This window comes from Saccopteryx leptura, chromosome 5, assembly GCF_036850995.1.
Source record: "Saccopteryx leptura isolate mSacLep1 chromosome 5, mSacLep1_pri_phased_curated, whole genome shotgun sequence".
In the NCBI taxonomy this organism is placed as follows: Eukaryota; Metazoa; Chordata; class Mammalia; order Chiroptera; family Emballonuridae; genus Saccopteryx; species Saccopteryx leptura.
The window spans coordinates 185,679,164-185,702,761 of NC_089507.1; the positions used below are offsets into that span (position 1 = coordinate 185,679,164).

The 23,598-nt window shown below is 40.7% G+C and overlaps 1 protein-coding gene and 1 non-coding gene across 5 annotated transcripts in view; one reads left to right on the forward strand and one right to left on the reverse strand.

The window, feature by feature from the left end:
* Positions 1-23,598, forward strand: part of TASP1 (taspase 1) — a 314,709-nt gene that overhangs the window by 80,510 nt on the left and 210,601 nt on the right. For all 4 annotated transcript variants that reach the window (XR_010751729.1, XM_066387123.1, XM_066387124.1 and 1 more), the window contains one exon: positions 8,724-8,803. Coding sequence is in view for 3 of the 4 variants with exons in the window: in XM_066387123.1 (XP_066243220.1) it covers positions 8,724-8,803 (80 nt within the window). In the remaining variant the exon portion in view is untranslated. The remainder of the gene's footprint in view (positions 1-8,723; positions 8,804-23,598) is intronic.
* LOC136407422 (small nucleolar RNA SNORA26) lies at positions 19,158-19,284 on the reverse strand. The gene has a single exon (XR_010751956.1). It is a non-coding gene; the product is annotated as a small nucleolar RNA SNORA26 (small nucleolar RNA).

The window sequence follows — 23,598 nt, forward strand, 5'->3', positions numbered from 1 at the left end:
TCTATGTTCTTTTTATGCTGTTTAAGTTTTCAGTAAATTCATCTACTCTTCCCTTAAGTTCATTGAGCATTCTTTTAACCAGTATTTTGAACTCTGCATCTAGTAGATTGCTTGCCTCCATTTTGTTTTGTTCTTTTTTTTGAGTTTTGGTTTTTTCTTTCATTTGGAACAGTGTTCTTTGTCCCTCATTTTGGCAGCCTCTCTGTGTTTCTGTGTATTAGGTAGAGCTGCTGCATCTCTCAGGCTTGATAGAGTGGCCTAATGTAGTAAGTATCCTGTAGGGTCCGGTGGCACAGCCTCCCTGGTCATCCACTGGGCACTTAGGTGCATGCTCCCCCGCCCAGTGCCCCCACCCGCTGTGTGCACTGTGTTACCCTCCTGATGCAGTTGAACCTTGATTGCTGCTGGCCTGTCATTTGGAAGGGATTTACCCCCCAGGCCATTCAGCTGCAAGGACTGGCTGTGATCACTGCCCTCTGTGAAGGATCAGCTGTGCAGGGGCCCACCCCACTGAGCAGGACTTACTTCAGTTGGGCTCTGCTGAATCTGCCCCTCCAGTGTGTCACTGTGGAGGTGGTTGGGTGGTGCTTCAATGTGGTCTGAAGCGTTCTACTGGGTGTGCTGGCTCTGCGGCCTTGTGGGAGGTGCAGACCAATGTCAGTCACCACCTGTGTTCTGCCCAAAGCCACCCTGCTTGAGCTACAGACTGATTTGTAGAAGGCTGCTACTTGTGTTGGTCTTGGAGGTGCCCAGGAGAGGCCAGGCTGCTAACCACAACCGGCTACTACTAGTGCCAGGACTGGGGCCACTTAGCAAGAGGTACAGGGCACACTGTGGCCAGATGCTGCCTGTTGGAGAGATTTGAAGAAAGTCTGCGGTGTGAGCCAAGACAGGCTATTTGTATAGGAAAGCCACTGGAAACAGCTTGGATGGGCCTGCAAGTTTGGTGAGGTCGGGTCTCAGGGAATACAAACTTTGTTAGCCAGGTTGATGGAGACTCAGATATGGGGACTGCCTGCTGGCTTTGTTAGGGGAGGGCTCAGAAAAGGAACAACGGCCTCTGCCAGCACTTTTGTCTGGCAGAAGGCTGCTCCCCATCTCTCGCTCTGATTCCAGACAATCCAGTTCCTTCCTGTCTGTCCCTGGTACCTTTCTAGTCTGAGTAAGTCTGTGCTTGGGCCTTTTAAGAGGAATTTGCTAAGGCTCTTGCAGTCCTCTGTCTCACTCAGCCACAATCACCATTGTTTTTTACAGTCAGAAGTTATAGGGACGTCTTTTCTTGGCACTGGGACCCTCTGCTGGGGGCCCTGGTGTGGGGCTGGGACACATCGCTCCTGGGGGGGGGGCCTTCACAGCTGAGATAAGCTTCTCAATTTTTATCTGCCTCACATAAGTGTGCAACCAGCCTGTTCCATGCCTCTGTCCCTCCTCCAGTCTTGATGTGGCTTCTTCTTTAAGTCCCTAGTTGTAGGACTTCCATTCATCTAGGTTTCTGAGTGCTGGTTTTCTGTGATTTAGTTCTAATTATGTCATGGTTGTGGGAAGATGTGCATACTATGTTGACCTATGCCGCCCTCATGACCAGAAGTCTATCTGAGGAAGTCCTCTTCTTTGTATAGTGTGCTGAGACTCTGATAGCAATGGGTATTGCACTTTCACAAATGCTTTTCTGTATTTATTTAGATGATCTTAAAATTTTTAAAAAATTGTTTTAAACATTTTATTTATTGATTTTACAGAGAGAGGAGGCAGAGAGAGGGGTAGGGAGGGAAAAGTATCAACTCATAGCTGCTTCACTTTAGTAGTTCATTGATTGCTTGTCTTATGTGCCTTAAGTGGGCAAGCCCAGGTCTTTGAACCAGCCACCTCAGCATTCCAGGTCAGTGCTTTATCTACTGCGCCACCACAGGCCAGGCAAATGATCTTATACTTTTATTATCTAGTCAGTTAATGTAGTGATTGGTTGTATTTTGGCTGTTAAAGCAACAGTTGCAATCCTAGGATAATTTCTACTTGGTCAGAATAATATTATTCTTTTACTATATTGTCAGATGCAATTTGCTAAATAGTATGTAAAGAATTTTTGCATCTTTGTTTAAGAAAGATATTGGCCTGTTTTGCTTTTTGGATATACAGGGATATACAGTGTGTCCGTAAAGTCATGGTGCACTTTTGACCGGTCACAGGAAAACAACAAAAGATGATAGAAATGTGAAATCTGCACCAAATAAAAGGAAAACCCTCCCAGTTTCTGTAGGATGATGTGGCAGCATGTGCGCATGTACAGATGATGATGTAACACCGTGTATATAGCGGAGCAGCCCACAGCCATGCCAGTCGAGATGTGGACAGTACAGAGGAAAATTCAGTGTGTTCTGTGGCTCGCTAAATTCAAATCTGTGACCAAAGTGCAATGTGAATATCTGTGCGTTTATAATGAAGCGCCACCACATAGGAATAACATTACTTGGTGGGATAAGCAGTTGAAGGAAACCAGCAGTTTGGTGGAGAAACCCCATTCTGGTAGGCCATCAGTCAGTGACGAGTCTGTAGAGGCTCTACGGGATAGCTACTCAAGGAGCCCTAAAAAATCTGTGCATGAGCCCACATTGAACTGCGCTGAATAGGTATGAAACTGGGTGAGTTTTCCTTTTATTTGGTGCAGATTTCACATTTCTGTCATCTTTGGTTGCTTTCCTGTGACCGGTCAAAAGTGCACCATGACTTTACAGACACACTGTATATTTCATCAAATTTGGGAAACTTTTGGCTATTATTTCTTCAGCTATTTTTGCTGATCTCTCCATCTTTTAGGATACCAGTTACACATCTATTTGGCTTCTTGTAGTAGTCCTATAGATCACAGTCCTAGTCCTACTGATCAAATGATGATTTACTTTTTCCATTCATTTTTCTCGTTTCATTTTGAGTAGTTTTCAAGTTATTATCCTGCAGTATATAATCACCAGCTAATCCCATCTGATTTATTTTTTATATCTGACATTGGAGTTTTTTTATCTTCCAGTTTGACTTACATCTTTAAAAAGCTGTCTTCCATGTATCTACTTAACATATTTTATCTTTCTTATAGCTTCTTGAACATATAGAGTTATAACTGTTTTCATATCTTTGTTAATTCAATCATCTTTACAGTGTCTGGATTGTTTTCAGTTGAATGATTCTCTCATTATAGATTATATTTTTCTGCTCTTTGCACGCTTGGTAATTTTTTATTGGGTTCCAGACATTGTGAGTTCTACCTTTAGTGCCTGATACTTTTGTATTTTAATAAATATTCTTGAGCTTTATTCTAGGATGTGGTTAAATTATGAGGCGCAGTTTCATTTTTTCAGATCTTGCTTTATACTTTGTTACATGCAACTAGGGAAGCATTTAGCTTTGAGCTAATTTTGTTCTGCTCTCTGGGCCAAACCCTTCTAAGTATTATAACAGATGCATCTAGAATGAGGTTTTTTACTTTGGTGGGAACAAGAGCTGTTGTTTCTGGCTTTGTGTGAACTTGGGGAAATTGTTTCTTCTAAAACTTGCACATTCTTTCCCGTACTTTGGGTAATTTCCTCTTACACATACACTGATCTCTCTTCAGCTGAAGACTAGAGGGGGACTCTGCACATCTCTGGAGTCCCTTTTCTGTGCAGCTGTCTCCTCTCTGGTCCTCTGCCCATTGAACTCTGGCTACCTTGGCTTCTTTGGATGCCCAACTAAGAGACTGTTGGGCTCTTCCTGAATTAACCATCTTATGCTGTGACAAGGAAACTCCAGGCAGCAAGCTGGGGTAGTCACAGGGTTTACCTCATTTGTTTCCTCTCTCTCAAGGATCACTATCTTTCTGGGCCTATTGTCTAATGTTTAAAAACTGTTATCTTCTACATTTTGTCTGGTTGTGTTTTTCACTGGGTCAAGCAAGAGTGTAAATTTATTCCTTGTTACTCCATCTTGTCAAAAAGCTAAAAAGTTTGCTGTATACCTGCAATAAAGCCCCATTCCCTGAGTATCCTAGTGTATTGTTCCTTTAAAAATACTATTTAACATTTTGTATTTCATAAATTTATTCAAATTTTTGAATATGCTACTTTTGTTGTATGAATGTGAAAATTTGAAAGCCTAAGGATGAAAAGATACATAAGTGACCTGTCAACTAATCAGAAGCTATAGATTAGTTGGATTTCCATTCAAACCAGTTTTTAAACAATAAAAATAATAGAACAAATTTATAAAATAATAAGGGAAATGTGAACATTGACTACATTTTGAGTCTAAGGATTTATTGTTACTTTTTTTGTATCAGTTATGTTGTAGTTATGTTTTTTAAAAAAAGTCATTTTTTGAGTTGAGTGCAAAATATATTTGAAATTCTATGATATCTGGGATTTGCTTCAAAATAATTTGAGTGAAGGTTTAAATGAATGAGATTAGCAATGTATTAATAATTGATGAAATAGGTTGATGATTCATTTGACTCATTATACTGTTCTCTGTAATGTGATGTTTGAAAATTTGTATAATAAAATTTTTTTTAAAAAGTTCAATTCTTATTTTTAAACTTGGTTGAAAGTATGCTATTTGCAAATAACAGCAAGTTCTTCCTTATTTGTACTTCATATGTCTGTAATTGTTACCTAATCAATAGCCACTAATTTGTCTTCCTTCAACTTTGTATATCTATGATGAACAAAGAAGTGACAGGTAAAATAGAAAAAAATCAGTGTTTATGTCCAAAGAAGCAGCTATCATTTTCTCCTATAACTTTCTCATCTAATAAAGAATTTGATTCGTGGGGCCCCTGAGTATTGTTCAGAGCTTTCTGAATCACTAAATACACAATTTTAGACTGATTATGAAATCTTGGTTTTTTGAAAATGGGTGGTTATCATTCATAAGATTGTAATTCACATCACTGTGCTGCCCAGGTAGCCCTTCTTGGGGACCTCTGGCTGTGTTGAGCTTTAACAGCACCTATAACTCAGCTCACTGAAGGTGTTAATCATCCCGCTTCAGGGCTGGTCCCCCTAGAGTGTGGTTGCTTGTTGTTTATGCACTTTAGACTTGTAAATTAAGGTGGGTATAATGAAGGAAAGTGTTTTTTCATTGGGAATATTGACACTCTAGTTTACTATATTTTTAATATCTTGTCAATGTTTATTTAATGCTTAGGTGCTTTAGGCACTATTCTAAATGCTTGGGATAGATCAAAGAAAACAAAGATTCCCACTCTTATGAAGGTTATAGTTTATTTAGGGAAGACAGAAATAAACCATATATATAATATGTAAATTATAAAGTATATACAGTATTTTCGAAGGTAGAAAAAAGAAAAACGTGAAACCAGAATGAGAGAGCTTGGAGGGAGCACTGGATAAGGGACTGTAGTGTGTTAGGTACAATTTTTTTTTGTATTGTTCTGACATGAGAAGTGGGGAGGCAGAGAGACAGACTCCTGCATGCGCCTGACTGGGATCCACCCAGCATACCCACCAGGGGTGATGCTCAGCCCATCTGGGGCGTTGCTCTGTTGCAACTGGAGCCATTTCAGTGCCTCAGGTGGGGGCCATGGAGCCATCCTCAGCGCCCAGGCCAACTTTGCTCCAATGTAGCCTGTGGGAGGGGAAGAGAGAGACAGAGAGAAAGGAAAGAGTGGAAAGGGTGAGAAACAGATGGGTGCCTCTCCTGTGTGCCCTGGCTGGGAACTGAACCTTGGATTTCCACACGTTGGGCCGACGCTCTACCACTGAGCCAACTGGCCAGGGCCGGGTACAGTTTTAAGTAGGCCTTCTCAAGCACAGATGTTGGAGTGGACAAGGAGATCTGGCTTTTGGGAGCATGTGATAGAGAGCACGGTCAGGTGGAAGGCCCTGAGACCGGAGCCCCTGTGGTTGTTTAAGTCTTTAGAGGCTAGAGTAGAGTTAGCAAGGGAGCAACAGGAATAAGAGATGAGGTGAGGGGCAGAAAGAATCAGGTCCCTTGAGAGAGTTTGGAGATTCTTGTGAAAACTCCAGGCTTTACATTAGCGTTCTCATGAGAGATTTTGCAGGATTTTGAGAAGAAGAATGTCATCATTTGACATGTGTTTTACAATGATGTCAGTGGCTGGTAAGAGTATACTGGGTCCGGGGGCATAGCAAGGCAAGCATGAAAGTAATGAGGACTCTGCAACAATCCAGGTAACAAATAGGTAATGGTGGCTCCGACAAGGGTGAAGGTGGTGAGAATTGGTCAGATTCTGGATATAGTGTAAAGGCAGTGTCAGTAGGATTTTTCTAACTCGATTGAGGTAAAACTTTTCTTTTTTCTTTTTTGAGAAATATATATGTATATATATATATTTTTTGTATTGTTCTCTCCATATATATATGGAGAGAGAGAGAGAGAGAGAGAGAGAGAGAGAGAGAACGGGGGTGGAGGAGCTGGAAGTGTCCACTCATAGCAGTTGCTTCTTGCATGTCCTTTGACAGGGCAAGCCCGAGGTTCTGAACCAGCAACCTCAGCATTCCAGGTGGATGCTTTATCCACTGCACCACCGCAGGTCAGGAGGTGAAACCTTTCTACAAGTTTTCTCTTTGGAGAGTCAGAAGACAGAGAGATTTAAATTGGTACTGCATTTAATGTTCTGGAAAGTGACTTTTTCTTGACATGTTAGTATATATATATATTTTTTTTTGCAAAATCTTATGGAGCTTTACAGGATCATAAAGTGATTTCAAAAGCAGTTATTCCATTTTGTGTGATGATGAGCTACAAGACAATTTTTGATAGCAGTTTAAGGTCTGATATTCAGTGTTCTTATTCATAAGATGGCATCCAAATATTCCTCTTTCTATGAATATTGTAAAATACTTAAAGTATTTAAAACCTTGCATGGCAGACAATGGCAAACTGATTTTTATTTAGAATCAGGAATGAAAAATAACACTAAGCCTGCTCAAGCAGTGGCGCAGTGGATAGAGCATCAGCCTGGGATGCTGAGGACCCAGATTCGAGACCCCGAGGTTGCCAGCTTGAGCACGGGGTCACTGGCTTGAGCATGGGATCATAGACATGACCCCATAGTCACTGGTTTGAGCCCAGAGGTCTCTGGATTGAAGCCCACTGTCACCAGCTTGAGCCCAAGGTGACTGTCTTGAGCAAAGGGGTCACTGGCTTGGCCGGAGCCCCCCCCCCCCAGTCAAGGCACATATGAAAAAGCACTCAATGAACTAAGGTGCTGCAACAAAGAATTGATGCTTCTCATTTCTCTCCCTTCCTATCTGTCCCTGTCTGTCTCTCTCTCTCTCTAAAAATAAAAAGAAAAGAGAAAAAGAAAACTGAAAGTATTTTGTAAAATTCCATTGATTCCAGAAATTGGAATTGAACCCCAAATGGTCAATGGACATGCTGATCTGCTTATTTAATTTATGACTTCAGCATCTCTTTTACATGTTTGTACGAAGAGAAGTCATTTCTTATGTCAAATTCTTTTTCCAGAAAGTGCTAAAAATGCCACCGAGACAGGTCAGCTCATGTCCAGGTTCCTATTTCAGTTATTATTCCGTGTGAATGTTATGGGCAGCTTTCCCTTCGGTTTCTTTGCAGTGTTCTACATTTGATACAAGAATAGGAGAAACTTCTCTATTTTCAGATTCCTTTAGAATTTAAAAATAAATGGAAGTTTGAAGAGGTAAAGTTGTTTGTTCTTGTTGGCCCTCTCTCCTCTTTTTTCAGTGCCCCCTCCATCCCAACCTTTCTGTACATTGGAAAAACAGTTATTGGGCGTAACCATTGGTTTTTCATTGGAACCATTTGGGTATGTTCCTGAGTGTCTACTTAGATTTTGTTTTGCCACTCTGTCACTTATCTTCTTATTAACAGTCGAATCTAAGGATTTCAATATGTATTGCTTTGAGTTTTTCGTGTTGGAATGATTAGAAGAACAGAAACAAAAAATAGGGAATAGGAAACTAATGAGCAGGCACTTGTTCAAGGAATCCATTACTAGCTGGCTGAGATCTTTAAGAAGTTGGCTATGGAAGGAGATGAAGTGACTGATCATAATGGTAACTGCTTGCTATGATGTGTTAGAAAATAGGGCGGTTAATTATCCTGCATGCTATTTGAAAGCTAGCAGTATTCTTTTATTTACTTTGTTATGTTGAAATGTGCAGTTTGGGGCTTAAAAATTACTTCTGGGACATCACAGTACTTAACACAATAAAAATGATTTTGAGGGTCAGGTATATATTTCTTTTGCATCAAGGCTTAGAAATTTAAGCACATTTCATTGTTTTGGTGCATCTTTAGATGTACCTACTCATTTTGAATTATGCCAGGTGTTACAGTAGGCGAGAATACCATATCTGAAGACATTCACGTAGACTTTGATTCTTAACCAAATTCCATAGATCTTGTGATGTAAACTGAGACCCATGTTGACCTAAGTTATATCTTAATATTTTCCACTGGGAAAGAAACATTTTTTACTTGTTATGTTGCATTTTACTTAACTCGTTATTGCAAGTGAAATGGTAACATTTCAAATTGTAAAATTTCTAACGTGGGAAAACTTTTAAAGAATTTTTTTTGGCATATAATCATATTATTATTTTGAAAAATCTAGAATTATATCTATATGCAAAATCTTTTTCAGATGCCTTACTATATTACTTTATTGAATATGTAGGAGGAGATGACACTGGGAATTCTTAAAAGAATAATTTTTCTGTTGTTAGCTTTTTAGTTGGAGAAGGAGCCTACAGATGGGCAGTAGATCATGGAATACCCTCCTGCCCTCCTAACATCATGACCACAAGTGAGTAAACCCTTTTCAAAATTAAGCTGTACTAGCATATATACCCGAGAGTGTTACATTGCTTCTGACCCATAAAAAATACTGATATTTAAGGAATAAAGCTTATATATGTTGAAATATTTCTAGTTAAGAGACACATAGAAAGTTATTTGCTTTTAAGCCACGTTTATATTCTGAGGTCCCCACATTGCTTTTTCATGCTTTTATAGAAGTATTGCTAAAGGGTGGCTCTCAGGCTACTTAGAATAATTGCTAACAGGTAAACTTTAATACCACCACCTCAGAGAGAGAGAAGAAAACGTGTATTATTACTTTACTGCTCCTGAGCTGAGGAAGGCCTTTCTAGGTACCAAGTACAAGAGAAGGAGAAAAAGTGACTACAGGAGAGTTATGACTGAGAAAACACATCATAAATATGACAAAAGGATACATATCCTTCCTTAATCTACGAAAAGGTTTGCCGAGTTCAAAACCATACAAATACTTGTAAATACCACAATAGAAATATGGTAAAAAAGTCATAAATAGATAATATAATAGAGAAATTTGTATTAAAATGAGTACATGTCAAATTTGTTCTCTCTTAAATTGTGTGCTAAAAAATATATTACTGCTGGTAGCTGTCTAGTGAACTGAACATCATCTATTGCAGGTACAAATATAAATTGGCAGACATTTTGGAGGACAGCTATGTAGTATAGATCAAAAGCCTTCAACTTATTCAGCTTCTAGGAACTTGTCATTAGAGAGGCAAAGATTTAAATAGAAGGGTACTTTGGGAGCATTAAGAATATAAAACAAATTGAAAATATGTCCAACACAGAGGAATGTAAGTAAATAAGTTACTATATATTCTTATGTTCTTAATTAAAAATTGATATCAAGACTAATGTCTGATAGTGATTAAATCTAATGGCTGAAAAATGAAAAATGAAATTTTAAATATGTATATATGCATGTTTGATATATCTATTTAAAAAATCATAGCTAATGTGGATAAGAACAAATATTTAAAAAATATACTACTTGTTTTTTAACTTAAAATTTTGTTTTTTAACTTAAAATTTTGTTTTTTTATCAACGTATTCTATGAATATAATTTAAATAATCAAAGGAAGTTAATGAAGAATGATTATCTCCCAGGAAACCAAATAGTCTAAAAAAGAAAGGATTCTGTAGCATTGTAAGTATATAACAGGGAGCAGCTCTTACAATGATGTTCATGGAGCTACCTGCTAGTTCAGTATAGGAAGGCTGGAGAGAAATGTGCCTGTGGCAGGAAGCAGGGACTATGGGAGTTCTAATTCCCGTAGCCCCCATCTCTCATGCGGCCTTGCAGTCTTCCCAGTGGAACTCATGGTAGAGTTAGTATACCAAACAAATGAAGCAGATTATCTGCTAGTTCCGTTTGGTTTTCCCTGGAGACCCCTCCACCCGGCCCCGTTGAGACTGGAGTGGGTGCTCCCTAGGTTTACTGCTTGTCATTGCTGGTCTTAACCTCGCCATTATTTTGAATTCTCCTTTCCTCTCTCCAAAATCACATTCCCTGCTTCCTGAATCTTATTGGTTTTTTTTTCTTTCTTATTTTACTTTCTCATTTGGTATATGCAAGACTGGAAATAATTTTCCCTGAGGTTTTTTAAGAAATTGTTCGTATTTTTTAATTTCCAGCCATGCTATTATGCAATCCTTTGGCATTTTGATTCCCATGTTTTTGTGTGTCTTAATCCTCACATTCTCCTGATCACAACGAAGCATTTTGGGATGGAACTTTTTTATTCAGTATTCTGGGGGCTCATTTTGCACTTTCAATCTGGAAATCCATATGCTTCAGTTTTGGAGAAATTGAAAAAGATAGTGTCCTAATCTCTTCCACTGTCTTTCCTCAATTTTATTTTTCTAGTTTCTATGAATGAAATGTTTGTGTTCCAAATCTTGTTTTTTTTTCCCAAAAACTATTTTTTCTCCATTTAAACATTTCTGTCTTTTGTCCTACTATCTTGGAAGGTTCTTCAATTTTATTTCCCAAGCCCTCTAACTCTGATGAATTTATTATTTTGGTTTTCATAGTTTTAATTTCTAGAGATTCAATTCTGATTAATACTTAAAAAAAAATAATATCCTGTTCTTGGTTCATTAACATAATACATATTTTGGCTGATTTCTTAGGGTATTGTTTAAAATTAGTTCTTATCTGCTGTTTTTCTTTCTGCTGTCATATTTTTTGTTTGTTTCAGACCCTAATACATGTTAGTCAGTTTCCTAAACCATCTAGCGACCCTCTGCAATTTTCATACTTGTGAGCGTGACACTTAAAAGCCATTTGGAAGTTTTGTTTGTGAACACTGGTCTGGGTGATTTCAAGAGGCTGTGGTGTGATCAGGCTTTTTGGTTACGGGAATTCCCAAGTGTTTCCCCAATGAAACCAAATGTCCATGTTTTTGTTTGTATCAGGGAAGTCTTCCCAGCTCTGGCAGGGCAATAGCTAGTATTCTAGTGTAGAATGAGGGAAGGGACCGGAGATCTCTCCTTGCCTTATTTGAACTTTTTAAATAAAATTCAGTTTGTTTCTTTTTGTGTGTGTTTGTTTTTCTGATGTGAGAAGCGGGGAGGCAGAGAGACAGACTTGTGCATGCGCCCAACCGGAATCCACCCAGCATGTCCACTAGGGGGTGATTCTCTGCCCATCTGGTCCGTTGCTCCATTGCTCCTGTAGCCATTTCAGCACCTGAGGCAGAGGCCATGGAACCATCCTCAGAGTCCGGGCCAACTTTGCTCCAATGGAGCCTTGGCTATGGGAGGAGAAGAGAGAGATAGAGAGAAAGGAGAGCGGGAAGGGTGGAGAAGCAGATGGGTGCCTCTCCTGTGTGCCCTGGCTGGGAATTGAACCCGGGACTTCCACACGCCAAGCTGATGCTCTACCACTGAGCCAACTGGCCAGGGCCAAAACTCACTTTTAAGTGGAGTCGTGGTATGTGGCCCCACACTGTACTCGATGTCTGCTGATTTGGGGCCCATTTGCTTCAGCCTCTCCACAGCTAACCTGTTTTCTGCAGCATGAGGAGGGGAGTTAGGCATCTACATGTTTCTTATTGACAGTTTCTGCCATTTGGCTTTCAGAAGTAACAGGTGCTTTCTATTTGGAGCTCTTCCGGTGTTTTTTTTTTTTTTGTGTGTGTGTGGGGGGTTTTTTTTTTTGTGTTTTTCTGAAGCTGGAAACGGGGAGGCAGTCAGACAGATTCCCGCATGCACCCGACTGGGATCCACCCAGCACGCCCACCAGGGGGCGATGCTCTGCCCATCAGGGGTGTCGCTCTGTTGTGACCAGAGGCACTCTAGCGCCTGAGGCAGAGGCCATGGAGCCATCCCCAGTGCCCGGGCCACCTTTGCTCCAATGGAGCCTTGGCTGCGGGAGGGGAAGAGAGAGACAGAGAGGAAGGAGAGGGGGAGGGGTGGAGAAGCAGATGGGCGCTTCTCCTGTGTGCCCTGGCCGGGAATCGAACCTGGGACTTCCGCACGCCAGGCCGACGCTCTACCACTGAGCCAACCAGCCAGGGCCTAGTTGTTTTTTTTTTGTAAGGAATTAGTTTACGTTAGAAGAGATTAGTTTGCTTAGTGATGTCTTGGCTTCCAGGCATTGGTGTTTATCTTCCTCTCTTCAGTTAGTTACTGGTTATTCATCCATTTGCTTTCTGTTTTTTAAAATTTTATTTCCTTATTTAGAAGGTTTTTATTGAACAGCTTATTCTGAGCAAACACCACATTAGGTAATAAGAGAAATAGAAATATCACATAAAAGTAGTTTCATAAGCAAAAAGGATCTTGTATAATATGGCAGGGAAATATAATTGTGGAAAAGGAAAATAAACAGCAGAGATGGATCTATTTCCTAGCGTTGTGTTGATGCTGCCCTGCTCAGTATTGTTCTCCCTGTGCATGCCAGTCTTTCTGGTAAGGGTTTGGTAGGGTGCAGAGAGGAACTTACTTGTGGGTTTAGTCTGCCAGTTTTACTTCAGAATGTTTATATAAAACAGTGTTATAAAATAACTATTATTAGATATTTTGCAGATGACAAAATATTTTGATTCTACATTATTAGTGTTTTATGCTTATAGAAAAAAATGTGTCTATATGTATATATAAATATATTTTCCTATAGATTTCTTATGACTTACATAACCAATCAACAAAAGGTGGTCTTTGAATAAACAAGGTATTTGAAAGTTAAGTTGGCCCTGGCCAATTAGCTCAGTTGGTTAGAGCATCATCCCGAAATGCCAAGGCTGTGGGTTTGATCCCTAGTCAGGGCACATAGGGGAAACAATCAATGAAGGCACAACTAAGTGGAACAACAAATGAGTGCTTCTCTCTCTGTGTCTCTCTAAAATCAATCAGTAAATAATACAAAAAGAAAGTTAAGTGATATATTCATCTTTTTAAAATTTTTTTTTGAGAGAGAGGAAGAGAGAGAGAGAGAGAGAGATGGAGACAGAAATAGAGAGAGAGAGAAGCATCAACTTATTGTTCCACTCAGTTGTGCCATTGATTGCTTCTCGATGTGCTCTGGCAGGGATTTGTGCCAGTGCCCTCGGGTTTGAGCCAGTGACCCCAGGATCAAACAGGTGACCATGCCACTTCAGTGCAGAAAAGAACAGTAATGACATCTGGTGAATTTAGAAGGAGAAATTATGCTCTCGTGGTGCCCTTGGTGGTCCCCCGCATCTGTCTCTTGCTTCAACAGTGTTTGGATGGAACAGGCCCAGGGACGCCCCTTTCTCCAGCCCCCGACCACCCTCCAACCTCTTTCTTGTCATCCCCTTTGGAGCCAGCTCAGCTGCCTCGGCCTCTGAGACCTGCCAACACTGCTTTTGAGCTTACCTTCTTATTGCCGAGCAACCAGGAGCTTCCGAATTCGTCAGGGTTGTTCCACTGAGGTGGAGGCTGCCGTCAACTGCCTGGTCACCCTGCATCTGCAGATCTACGCCTACCTCTCTCTGGGCTTTCATTTTGACTGGCAACGTGGCTCTGGAGACCTGGGCCACTTCTGCCAGTTGGTGGAGGAGAACTGCGAGGGTGCCAAGTGTCTCCTGAAGGTGGAAGACCAGCGTGGTGGCTGCTCCCTCTTCCAGTACATGCAGAGGCCTTCCCAGAATGAGTGGGCTAAAACCCAGGACACCGTGGAAGCCGCCATGGTCATGAGGAAGAACCTGAATCAGGCCCTTTTGGATCTTGATGCCCTGGGTTCTACCTGCAGAACCTCATCTCTGTGACTTTGTGGAGAAACACTTCCTGGATGAGGAGGTGAAACCTGACCAGCCTCTACAGGCTGGTTGGCCCCCAGGCTGACTGGATATCGCTTCAGAAGGCTCACCCTCAAGCATCACAAGGAGCCTTTGGAACCCAGAGGCTTCTGAGGGGCCTCCTGCATCCTCCTGATGTCTGGCTCTTTCCTGAGCCTCTCCGTGCAGCCACTGGGCAGCCCATACTTTTGACCAAATGGAAACAATAACACTTTCTGCAGCAAAAGAAAGAAGAAGAAATTATAGCTATTATATAGATTAAAATTTTTTTAAAAAGTTTATCTTATATTGCAACACTCTCTAATCCTCAATAAAAATTAGCTTGTATATTGATAGTAGTTAGTTATATGGTTTATATTTGATTACCTTTTGGGGGGACGTAAAGGCTTTTATCTCCCTTCAACGTTTCACAAGTTTATGGAATGTCTTCTAAGGTTTATCTTAAAAACTGTATGGGTTGGCTGGATTTCTTTTTGTACTGTGTGTGTGTGTGTGTGTGTGTCGGAGACAGAGATAAGAGACCAAGAGAGGGGCAGATGGGGACAGACAGACAGGAAAGGAGAGAGATGAGAAGCATCAATTCTTTGTTGCGGCTCCTTAGTTGTTCATTGATTGCTTTCTTATACGTGTCTTGACTGGGGGGCTCCTCAGAGTAAGTGACCCCTTGCTCAAGCCAGCAACCTTGGCTCAAGCCAGTGACCCTGGGGTCATCATGTCTATGATCCCACGCTCAAGCCAGCAGTGACCCCACGCTCAAGCTGGTGAGCCTGTGCTCAAGCTGGTGACCTCGGGGTTTCGAACCTGGGTCCTCTGCATCCCAGTCTGATGCTCTCTCCATTGCATCACCACCTGGTCAGGCTCTTTTGTACTTTTCATCTGTTTTATTCACTGCTATAAAATATATAAAGCTTAAAACCTACTATTTTAACAGTTTTTAAGTTTACAATTCATTGATACTAAGCACATTCATAGCATTGTATAACTATCATGCATTTCCAGAACATTTTTATCCCAAACAGAAATTTTGTACTTATCTGGCAGTAAGTACTCATTCTTCCTTCTTCCCAGACAGGTAACCTCTAGTCTGTTTTTTTCCCTTCTGAATTTGCCTGTACAGTACCAGGTACTTCTTATATGTGGAATCATACTGTTACTGGCATTGGGGTTCTTAGGTTCCCCAAGATAGAAATCGAGAAGAAATCCCAGAGAAAATTTTAGACATATTTTTTTAAGCTTATGCTTGAGCACAAGGGAGATAGCTCAGAGGAAAGGAGGTTGTCTGAACTGGCTCGAGGTGTGTGTGTGTGTGTGGGGGGGGTAGCTGGCATCGCTTGGTTTCCTTTTATAAGCTGGGGACAAGGCGGGCTTTTTGTAAAAGACAGGCTTGCAGAATTTTACATTTCAGGATGAGGTGACTTCCTTTACCAGCTCTGCTTGCTGCCTGGTAACTGTGTTTATGTTTGCACTGTGGAGGCAGGATGGCAGACTGCTCAATACTGCCACCCTAGGAAGGGCATATAGCGTTAAACCTTGATCAGTTGCACATGCAGTCAGTAGTGTAAGCAGGCAGTTAGAAGGAAGATAAAATTAGTTACTTGCCCATTTCTCAGTGGGAGCGAAAGGGTGGTGACAGTTTTGCATTCAACTTACCTGAAATTTTTCTGACCACTTGATCTTCACTTGGCTTCCTGGGCATCTGATGTTTTCTATTCCCAAGCCCAAAGTCCTTGTGCTGTCTCAATACAATATTTGTCCTCTTGTGTTTGGCTTATTTAATTTCTCATACTGTTTTCAAGATTTAACTATATTGTAGCATGTTTCAGAATTTTGTTTTGTCTTTTAACTGAATAATATTCCATTGTATTCTTTTAGCACTTTTAATGATACTGGTACATGTCTTCTAGATTACTTTGTTTCTGATTGGAAGTTAGACATTATTTTTATCATTGTTTCCCTGTGTGTGATGTGTCTTGTTTTTTCTCTGATGTCTTTTAATAATTATTCCTTTATCTTTGGTTTTCAGCATTTTAAACAGGACATGCGTAGGTGTGGTTTTCTTTGTGCTTAGTTTTAACCGTGCCTGTTGAATCTGTGAGTTACAGTTTTTAATCAAATTAGGAAAACTCTTGGACAGTATTTTTTTCAGATGTTTTCTTTGGTCTCTGCTGTCTTCCTTTGGCTCTAGGGTTTCACTTCTGCTTATGTTAAAACATTTGGTGCTGTCACTTATTACTGAGGCCCTTTTTCAACCTTTTTTCTCTCTGTGCTTTCTGGTTCTCCATAGAAATAAAACCAATGGGAGATCTATCTATGTCTTTTTGTCTCTCTGTCTATATATCTATTTATCTACCTATCTAAATACATTTATTAGAAAAAATTGGCAGTTATGGAGGTTGATAATTCCCAAGATCTTCAGGGTGAGTCAGGGAGCTGAATTTTCTATCCAAGCCCAGAGGCTTGAGAAGCAGGAAGGCTGCTTGTGTAGTTCCAGTATGAAGGCTGGCATTTTCGAGACCCAGGAGGAGCCGATTTCAGTTTAAGTGTGAAGACAGATAAAAGTCAGTGTTCCAATTTTAAGGTAGTCAGGCAAGAGGAATTCTCTCTTACTTAGGAGAGAGTCCACATGTTAGTTCTCCAAAAGCTCTTTTTTTTTTTTTTAATACAGGGACAGAGAGAGAGTCAGAGAGAGGGATAGATAGGGACAGACAGACAAGAACAGAGAGATGAGAAGCATCAATCATCAATTTTTTGTTTTTGACACCTTAGTTGTTCATTGATTGCTTCCTCTTATGTGGCTTGACCACGGGCCTTCAGCAGACCGAGTAACCCCTTGCTCGAGCCAGCGACCTTGGGTCCAAGCTGGTGAGCTTTTGCTCAAGCCAGATGAGCCCGCGCTCAAGCTGGTGACCTTGGGGTCTCGGCATCCCAGTCCTACGCTCTATCCACTGCGCCACCGCCTGGTCAGGCTCTCCGAAAAGCTTTTAACTGATAGGATAATGGCTACGGACATTAGATAGGACAATCTGCTTTAGTCAGTCTGCCAATTTAAATGTTAATCTCATCCTCACAAACACACCTTTACAGATGTATCCAGAATAATATTTGACCAAATATCTGTGTACCTGATAGCCCAGTCAATTTGAAACATAAAATTAACCATTATACTTTGATTTGTATGATTTCTATTGAACTGTCTAAAGGTCACTAATCTTTCCTTCATCATTGTCCAATTTTATATTAATCTCGTAATCATTTTTAAAAATATAAAATATTGTTTTCAGTTTTGAAGTTCCATTTAAGAAAAAAAGTTTCCATCTTGCTCTTGAAATTCCCTGTATATTCACCCATTATGCTCATTGTTAACATATATATGTATTTGTACATACATAAATTATTATTTTTATTTTTATTATTATTGTATTTTTCCAAAGTGAGAAGTGGGGGAGGCAGACAGACTCCTGCATGCGCCTGACCGGGATCCACCCGGCAGATGCTCTGCCCTTCTGGGGTGTTGCTCTGTTGTAACCAGAGCCATTCCAGTGCCTGAGGGGGAAGCCATGGAGCCATCCTTAGAGCCCGGGCCAACTTTTGCTCCAATGGAGCCTTGGCTGCGGAAGGGGAAGAGAGAGATAGAGAGAAAGGAGAGGGAGAAGGGTGGAGAAGAAGATGGGTGCTTCTCCTGTGTGCCCTAGCTGGGAATCGAACCCGGGACTTCCACATGCCAGGCCAACACTCTACCACTGAGCCAACCAGCAAGGGCTCATATATATATTATTTTTGACAGAGAGTCAGAGAGAGGGACAGATAGAGACAGACAGGAAGAGAGAGAGATGAGAAGCATCAGCTCTTCATTGTGGCACCTTAGTTGTTTTTTTTTTTGTTTGTTTGTTTTTTTTGTATTTTCCGAAGCTGGAAACTGGGAGGCAGTCAGACAGACTCCCGCATGTGCCCGACCGGGATCCACCCGGCACACCCACCAGGGGGCGATGCTCTGCCCATCTGGGCGTCGCTCTGTTGCGACCAGAGCCACTCTAGCGCCTGGGGCAGAGGCCAAGGAGCCATCCCCAGCGCCTGGGCCATCTTTTGCTCCAATGGAGCCTTGGCTGCAGGAGGGGAAGAGAGAGACAGAGAGGAAGGAGAGGGGGAGGGGTGGAGAAGCAGATGGGCGCTTCTCCTGTGTGTCCTGGCCAGGAATCGAACCCGGGACTTCTGCACACCAGGCCGACGCTCTACCACTGAGCCAAACGGCCAGGGCCTAGTTTTTTATTGATTGCTTTCTCATATGTGTCTTGACCAGAGGAGGGTGACAGCAGAGCAAGTGACCACTTACTCAAGCCAGGGACCTTGGCCTCAGTGACTTTGGGTTTCAAGGCAGCAGCCTTTGGGTTCGAGTCAGCGACCATGGGGTCATGTGTATGATCCCACACTCAATCCAGTGACCCTGCGCTCAAGCTGGTGAGCCCACATTCAAGCTGGATGAGCATGTGCTCAAGCTGGCGACCTTGGGGTTTTAACTTGGGTCCTCCATGTCCCAGTTTGATGCTCTATCCACTGTGCCACCACCTGGTCAGGCTGTTAACATATTTGTCATTGTTATTTTAAAATCCTTGATTATTCTCAAATCTAGGTCATCTGTGGGTCATTTTTCATTAATAGATATTTTTTTCTTTTAACTCTGGATTACCTCTTTCTGTTTAGTTGCATGTCTCAATTACTTTTATCACAATTTGGGCATTGTGGATGATATGTTTTGTGGACTATGGATTTGTTATCTTCCTTTGAATGATAATGAGTTTTGTCCTAGTATGTATTTAAGTTATTTGTACATAGCCTTGATGTTATTACAGCCTGGCTTTAGGCTTTGTTAAAGTAAATCTGTTTCAGTTTTGCTCTTAATCATAGAGTTGTTTTCTTAGTAGTAGGTTGTTGTATTTATTCCGAAGATGTATGTGTGGGCCATTCTGAGGTTTCTGTGCAAAGTCTCAAACTTTAAAACTTTGTCTCTCTTATGTTAAGTATTTACCAACTCTGTCAGCTTTTTTTTTTTTTTTTTCAACTGTGACTCCAGACAGGATCCAAAGAGGAGTTTTACCCATCTCTTCTTAGGGTTTTATGGAGACTTACTTTACCCTTCTCTGTTAGCCTCCTAAGGCACTGCATCTGTCAGCTTTTTAACTGTTGTTTTCCTCACTAGACTAGGAAACCCTGCATCCTTGTATGAACACTTTGAGATCATTCATAGATTTGAGGGGACATTTACATAGATTTGGGACTTCCCCTTTTGTGGCTTCCTTCTTCCCAGGATTCCTCCCTCAGTTTCTAGTTTCTTCAGTAATCCCAAATTCTTTCATCTTAGGCCAGTAAGACTGTAGTGTTTTACTTGAGATCTATTTTCTGTGTACCTCACAGTGGGGATTGCCTCATGGGGAAAGTTGTGTGAATGCAGATCACACTGTGTGTCTTTTTTCTTTCAGTGGTTGTATCCTTTCTTATTTTTGTTTTTTGACAGAGACAGAGAGAGTCAGAGAAAGGGACAGATAGGGACAGACAGACAGGAAGGAAGAGAGATGAGAAGCATCAATTCTTTGTTGCAGCACCTTAGTTGTTCATTGGTTGCTTTCTCATATGTGTCTTGACCGGGAGGCTACAGCAGACCGAGTGACCCCTGGCTCAAGCCAGCGACCTTGGGCTCAACCTGGTGAGCTTTGCTCAAACTAGATGAGCCCGTGCTTAAGCTGGCGACCTTGGGGTCTCGAACTTGAGTCTTTCCCGTCCTAGTTCGATGCTCTATCCACTGTGCCACTGCCTGGTCAGGTGAATCCTCTTCTATTTCTGCCAGCTTTTTGTCATGTTCCTTCAAATATGTATATATTTTTAAATTCAGTGAAAGGGGAGGAAGCAGAGAAACAGACTCCTGCATGTGCCCACACCAGGATCCACCTGGCAAGCCCACTAGGGAGGGATGCTCTGCCCCTGTGGGGTATTGCTTTGTTGCTCAGCAACTGAGCTCTTCTTAGCACCTAAGGCAGAGGTCATGGAGCCATCCTCAGCACCTGAGGCCAAGTCGCTCCAATCTAGCAATGGCTGCAGGAGGGGAAGAGAGAAAGAGAGTGAAAGAGTGAGAGAGAAGTGAGAGGAGGAGGGAAGGAGAAGCTGATGGGCTCCTGTGTGCCCTGACTGGGAATCAAACCTGGGACATCTACATGTCAGACTGATGCTCTATCACTGAACCAACCGGCCAGGGCCAAATATATATATTTTTTAATCTTTAAAATTCCATCCAGATTTTGCAGTTGTTAGTGGTCTGTGGTTAATCTGATATAAAGTTACTCCTTCTTTACCAGGTGCTAGAACCTATTTATTTATTTAAGAAAAGATTTTATTTATTGATTTTACAGAGAGAGGAGAGAGAGGGACAGGGGGCAAGAAGTATCAACTGATAGTTACTTCACTTTAGTTGTTCATTGATTGATTACTTTTCATATGTGCCTTCCTCTGGCAAGCCCAGGGTTTCAAACCAGCAACCCCAGTGTTCCAGATCGACACTCGACGTTCTATCTACTGCACCACCACAGGCCAGGCTGCTTTTTAATTGTGTACTATTAACAAATATAATAATGTAAAGTATAAAAGAATAAATTAAAAAGTATTAGATGTTGCACATTAATAAAGAAAGTTGATTATTTAAACATTGTATCCATTACCTTTTTATTTTTTATTTTTATTTAGACAATTAATTTTAATGGGGTGACATTGATTAACTAGGGTATATAGGTTCAGAAAAAACATCTCCAGGTCATTTTGACATTTGATTATGTTGTACACCCATCACCCAAAGTCAAATTGTCTTCTGTCACCTTCTATTTGGTTTTCTTTGTGCCCCTCCCCTCCCCCACCACCTCTCTCTCCTCCCTTCCCATCCCCCTGGTAACCACCACACTCTTGTCCATGTCCATGAGTCTCATTTTTGTGTCCTACCTATGTATAGAATTATACAGTTCTTAGTTTTTTCTGATTTACTTATTTCACTCAGTATAATGTTATCAAGGTCCATCCATGTTGTTGTAAATGATCCTATGTCATCATTTCTTATGGCTGACTAGTATTCCATAGTATATATGTACCACATCTTTCTTTATATAATCATCTATTGAGGGGATTTTTGGTTTTTCCATGTCTTGGTCACTGTGAACAATGTTGTGATGAACATGGGCTGCATGTGTCTTTACATACCAATGTTTGGTTTTTTTACAGAGACAGAGAGAGGGTCAGAGAGAGGGATAGATAGGGACAGACAGACAGGAACAGAGAGAGTTGAGAAGCATCAATCATCAGTTTTTCGTTGTGACACCTTAGTTGTTCATTGATTGCTTTCTCATATGTGCCTTGACCGTGGGCCTTCAGCAGACCAAGTAACCCCTTGCTCGAGCCAGCGACCTTGGGTCCAAAGTGGGGAGCTTTTTGCTCAAACCAGATGAGCCCGCGCTCAAGCTTGCGACCTCAGGGTCTCGAACCTGAGTCCTCCGCATCCCAGTCCTACGCTCTATCCACTGCACCACCACCTGGTCAGGCTGTACCAATGTTTTTGAGTTTTGGGGGTGTATAAGCATTAGATGGAATGCTGGGTCATATGGTAGTTCTATTTTTAATTATTTGAAGAACCACCATACTTTCTTCTATAATGGTTGTACTACTTTACATTTCTACCAACAGTGAAAGAGGGTTCCTTTTTCTCCACAGCCTCTCCAACACTTGTTATTACCTGTCTTGTTGATAATAGCTAACCTAACAGGTGTGAGGTAGTATCTCATTGTACGTTTGATTTGCATTTCTTGAATAGCTAATGAAGATGAGCATCTTTTCATATATGTGTTGGCCATTTGTATTTCTTCCTGGGAGAAGTGTCTGTTCATGTCCTCTTCCCATTTTTTTATTGGATTGTTTGCTTGTTTGTTGTTGAGTTTTATGAGTTCTTTTTATATTTTGGATATTAGGCCCTTATCTGTGCTGTTGTTTGAAAATATTATCTCCCATTTAGTTGACTGTTTTGTTGTCAGTTTTTCTTGCTGTGCAAAAGCTTCTTAGTCTGATGTAGTCTCATTCATTTATCTTTGCCGTCACTTCCCTTGCCTTTGGGATCAAATTCATAAAGTGCTCTTTATGGCCAAGGTCCATGAGTTTAGTACCTATGTTTTCTTCTATGTAATTGATTGTTTCAGGCCTTATATTTAGGTCTTTGATCCATTTTAAATTAATTAAGTACAAGGGGACACACTGTAGTCGAGTTTCATTCTTTTGCATGTGGCTTTCCTGTTTTCCCAGCAACATTTATGGAAGAGGCTTTCTTTTCTCCATTGTGTGTTGGCCCCTTTATCAAAGATTATTTGACTATATATATGTGGTTTTATTTATGGGCTCTCTATTCTGTTCCATTGGTCGGAGTGTCTATTTTTCTGCCAATACCATGCTGTTTTGATTATTGTGGCTCTGCAATATAATTTGAAGTCAGGTATTGTGATGCCCCCAGCTTCTTTCTTTTTCCTTAGGATTACTTTGGCTATTTGGGGTTTTTTATAGTTTCATATAAACCTGAAGATTTTTTTTCCATTTCTTTAAAAAATGATATTGGAATTTTGATGGGAATTGCATTAAATTTGTATATTGCTTTGGGTAGTATGATCATTTTGACTATATTTATTCTTCCTATCCAAGAACAAGGAATATTTTTCCATTTCATTGTATCTTTTTTGATTTCCCTTAACAATACTTTGTAGTTTTCGTTATGTAGGTCCTTTACTTTCTTTGTTATTTTTATTCCTAGATATTTAATTTTTTTGTTGCAACCATGAAGGGGATTATTTTTTTGAGTTTGTTTTCTGATATTTCATTGTTGACATATAGGAAGGCAATAGACTTCTATATATTAATTTTGTACCCTGCGATCTTTGTATCTTTACTGTATTGGTTCATTGTTTCTAATAGTCTTTTTGTGGAGTCTTTGGAGTTTTTGATGTATAGGATCATATCATCCTATGCAAAAAGTGAAACCATTACTTCTTCTTTCCCAATATGAATGCCTTTTATTTCTTTTTCTTATCTGATTGCTCTGGCTAGAACTTCCAGCACTACATTGAATAAAAGTGGAGAGGGTGGACAACCTTGTCTTGTTGATGTTAGCTGATGGTTTGTCATAAATGTCCTTTACAGTGGTACTTTGAGATACGAGCAGACCAACATACGAATTTTTTTAAGATATGAGCTGCGACTCGGTTCATATTTTTGTTCGACATCCGCGTGTAATTCCGAGATATGAGTTGTGATTCGGGAAGCTGCCGCTAGTTGGCATGTTGGCGCAGGGGTCCAGTATCGGCAGTTTGATATATGAGTTGAGTGACTTACTAACTCGATAGCAGAATGAATTAAATTCGTATCTCAAGGTAACACTGTATTATGTTGAGATATTTTTCTTCTGTACCCATTTTGTTAAGTGTTTTA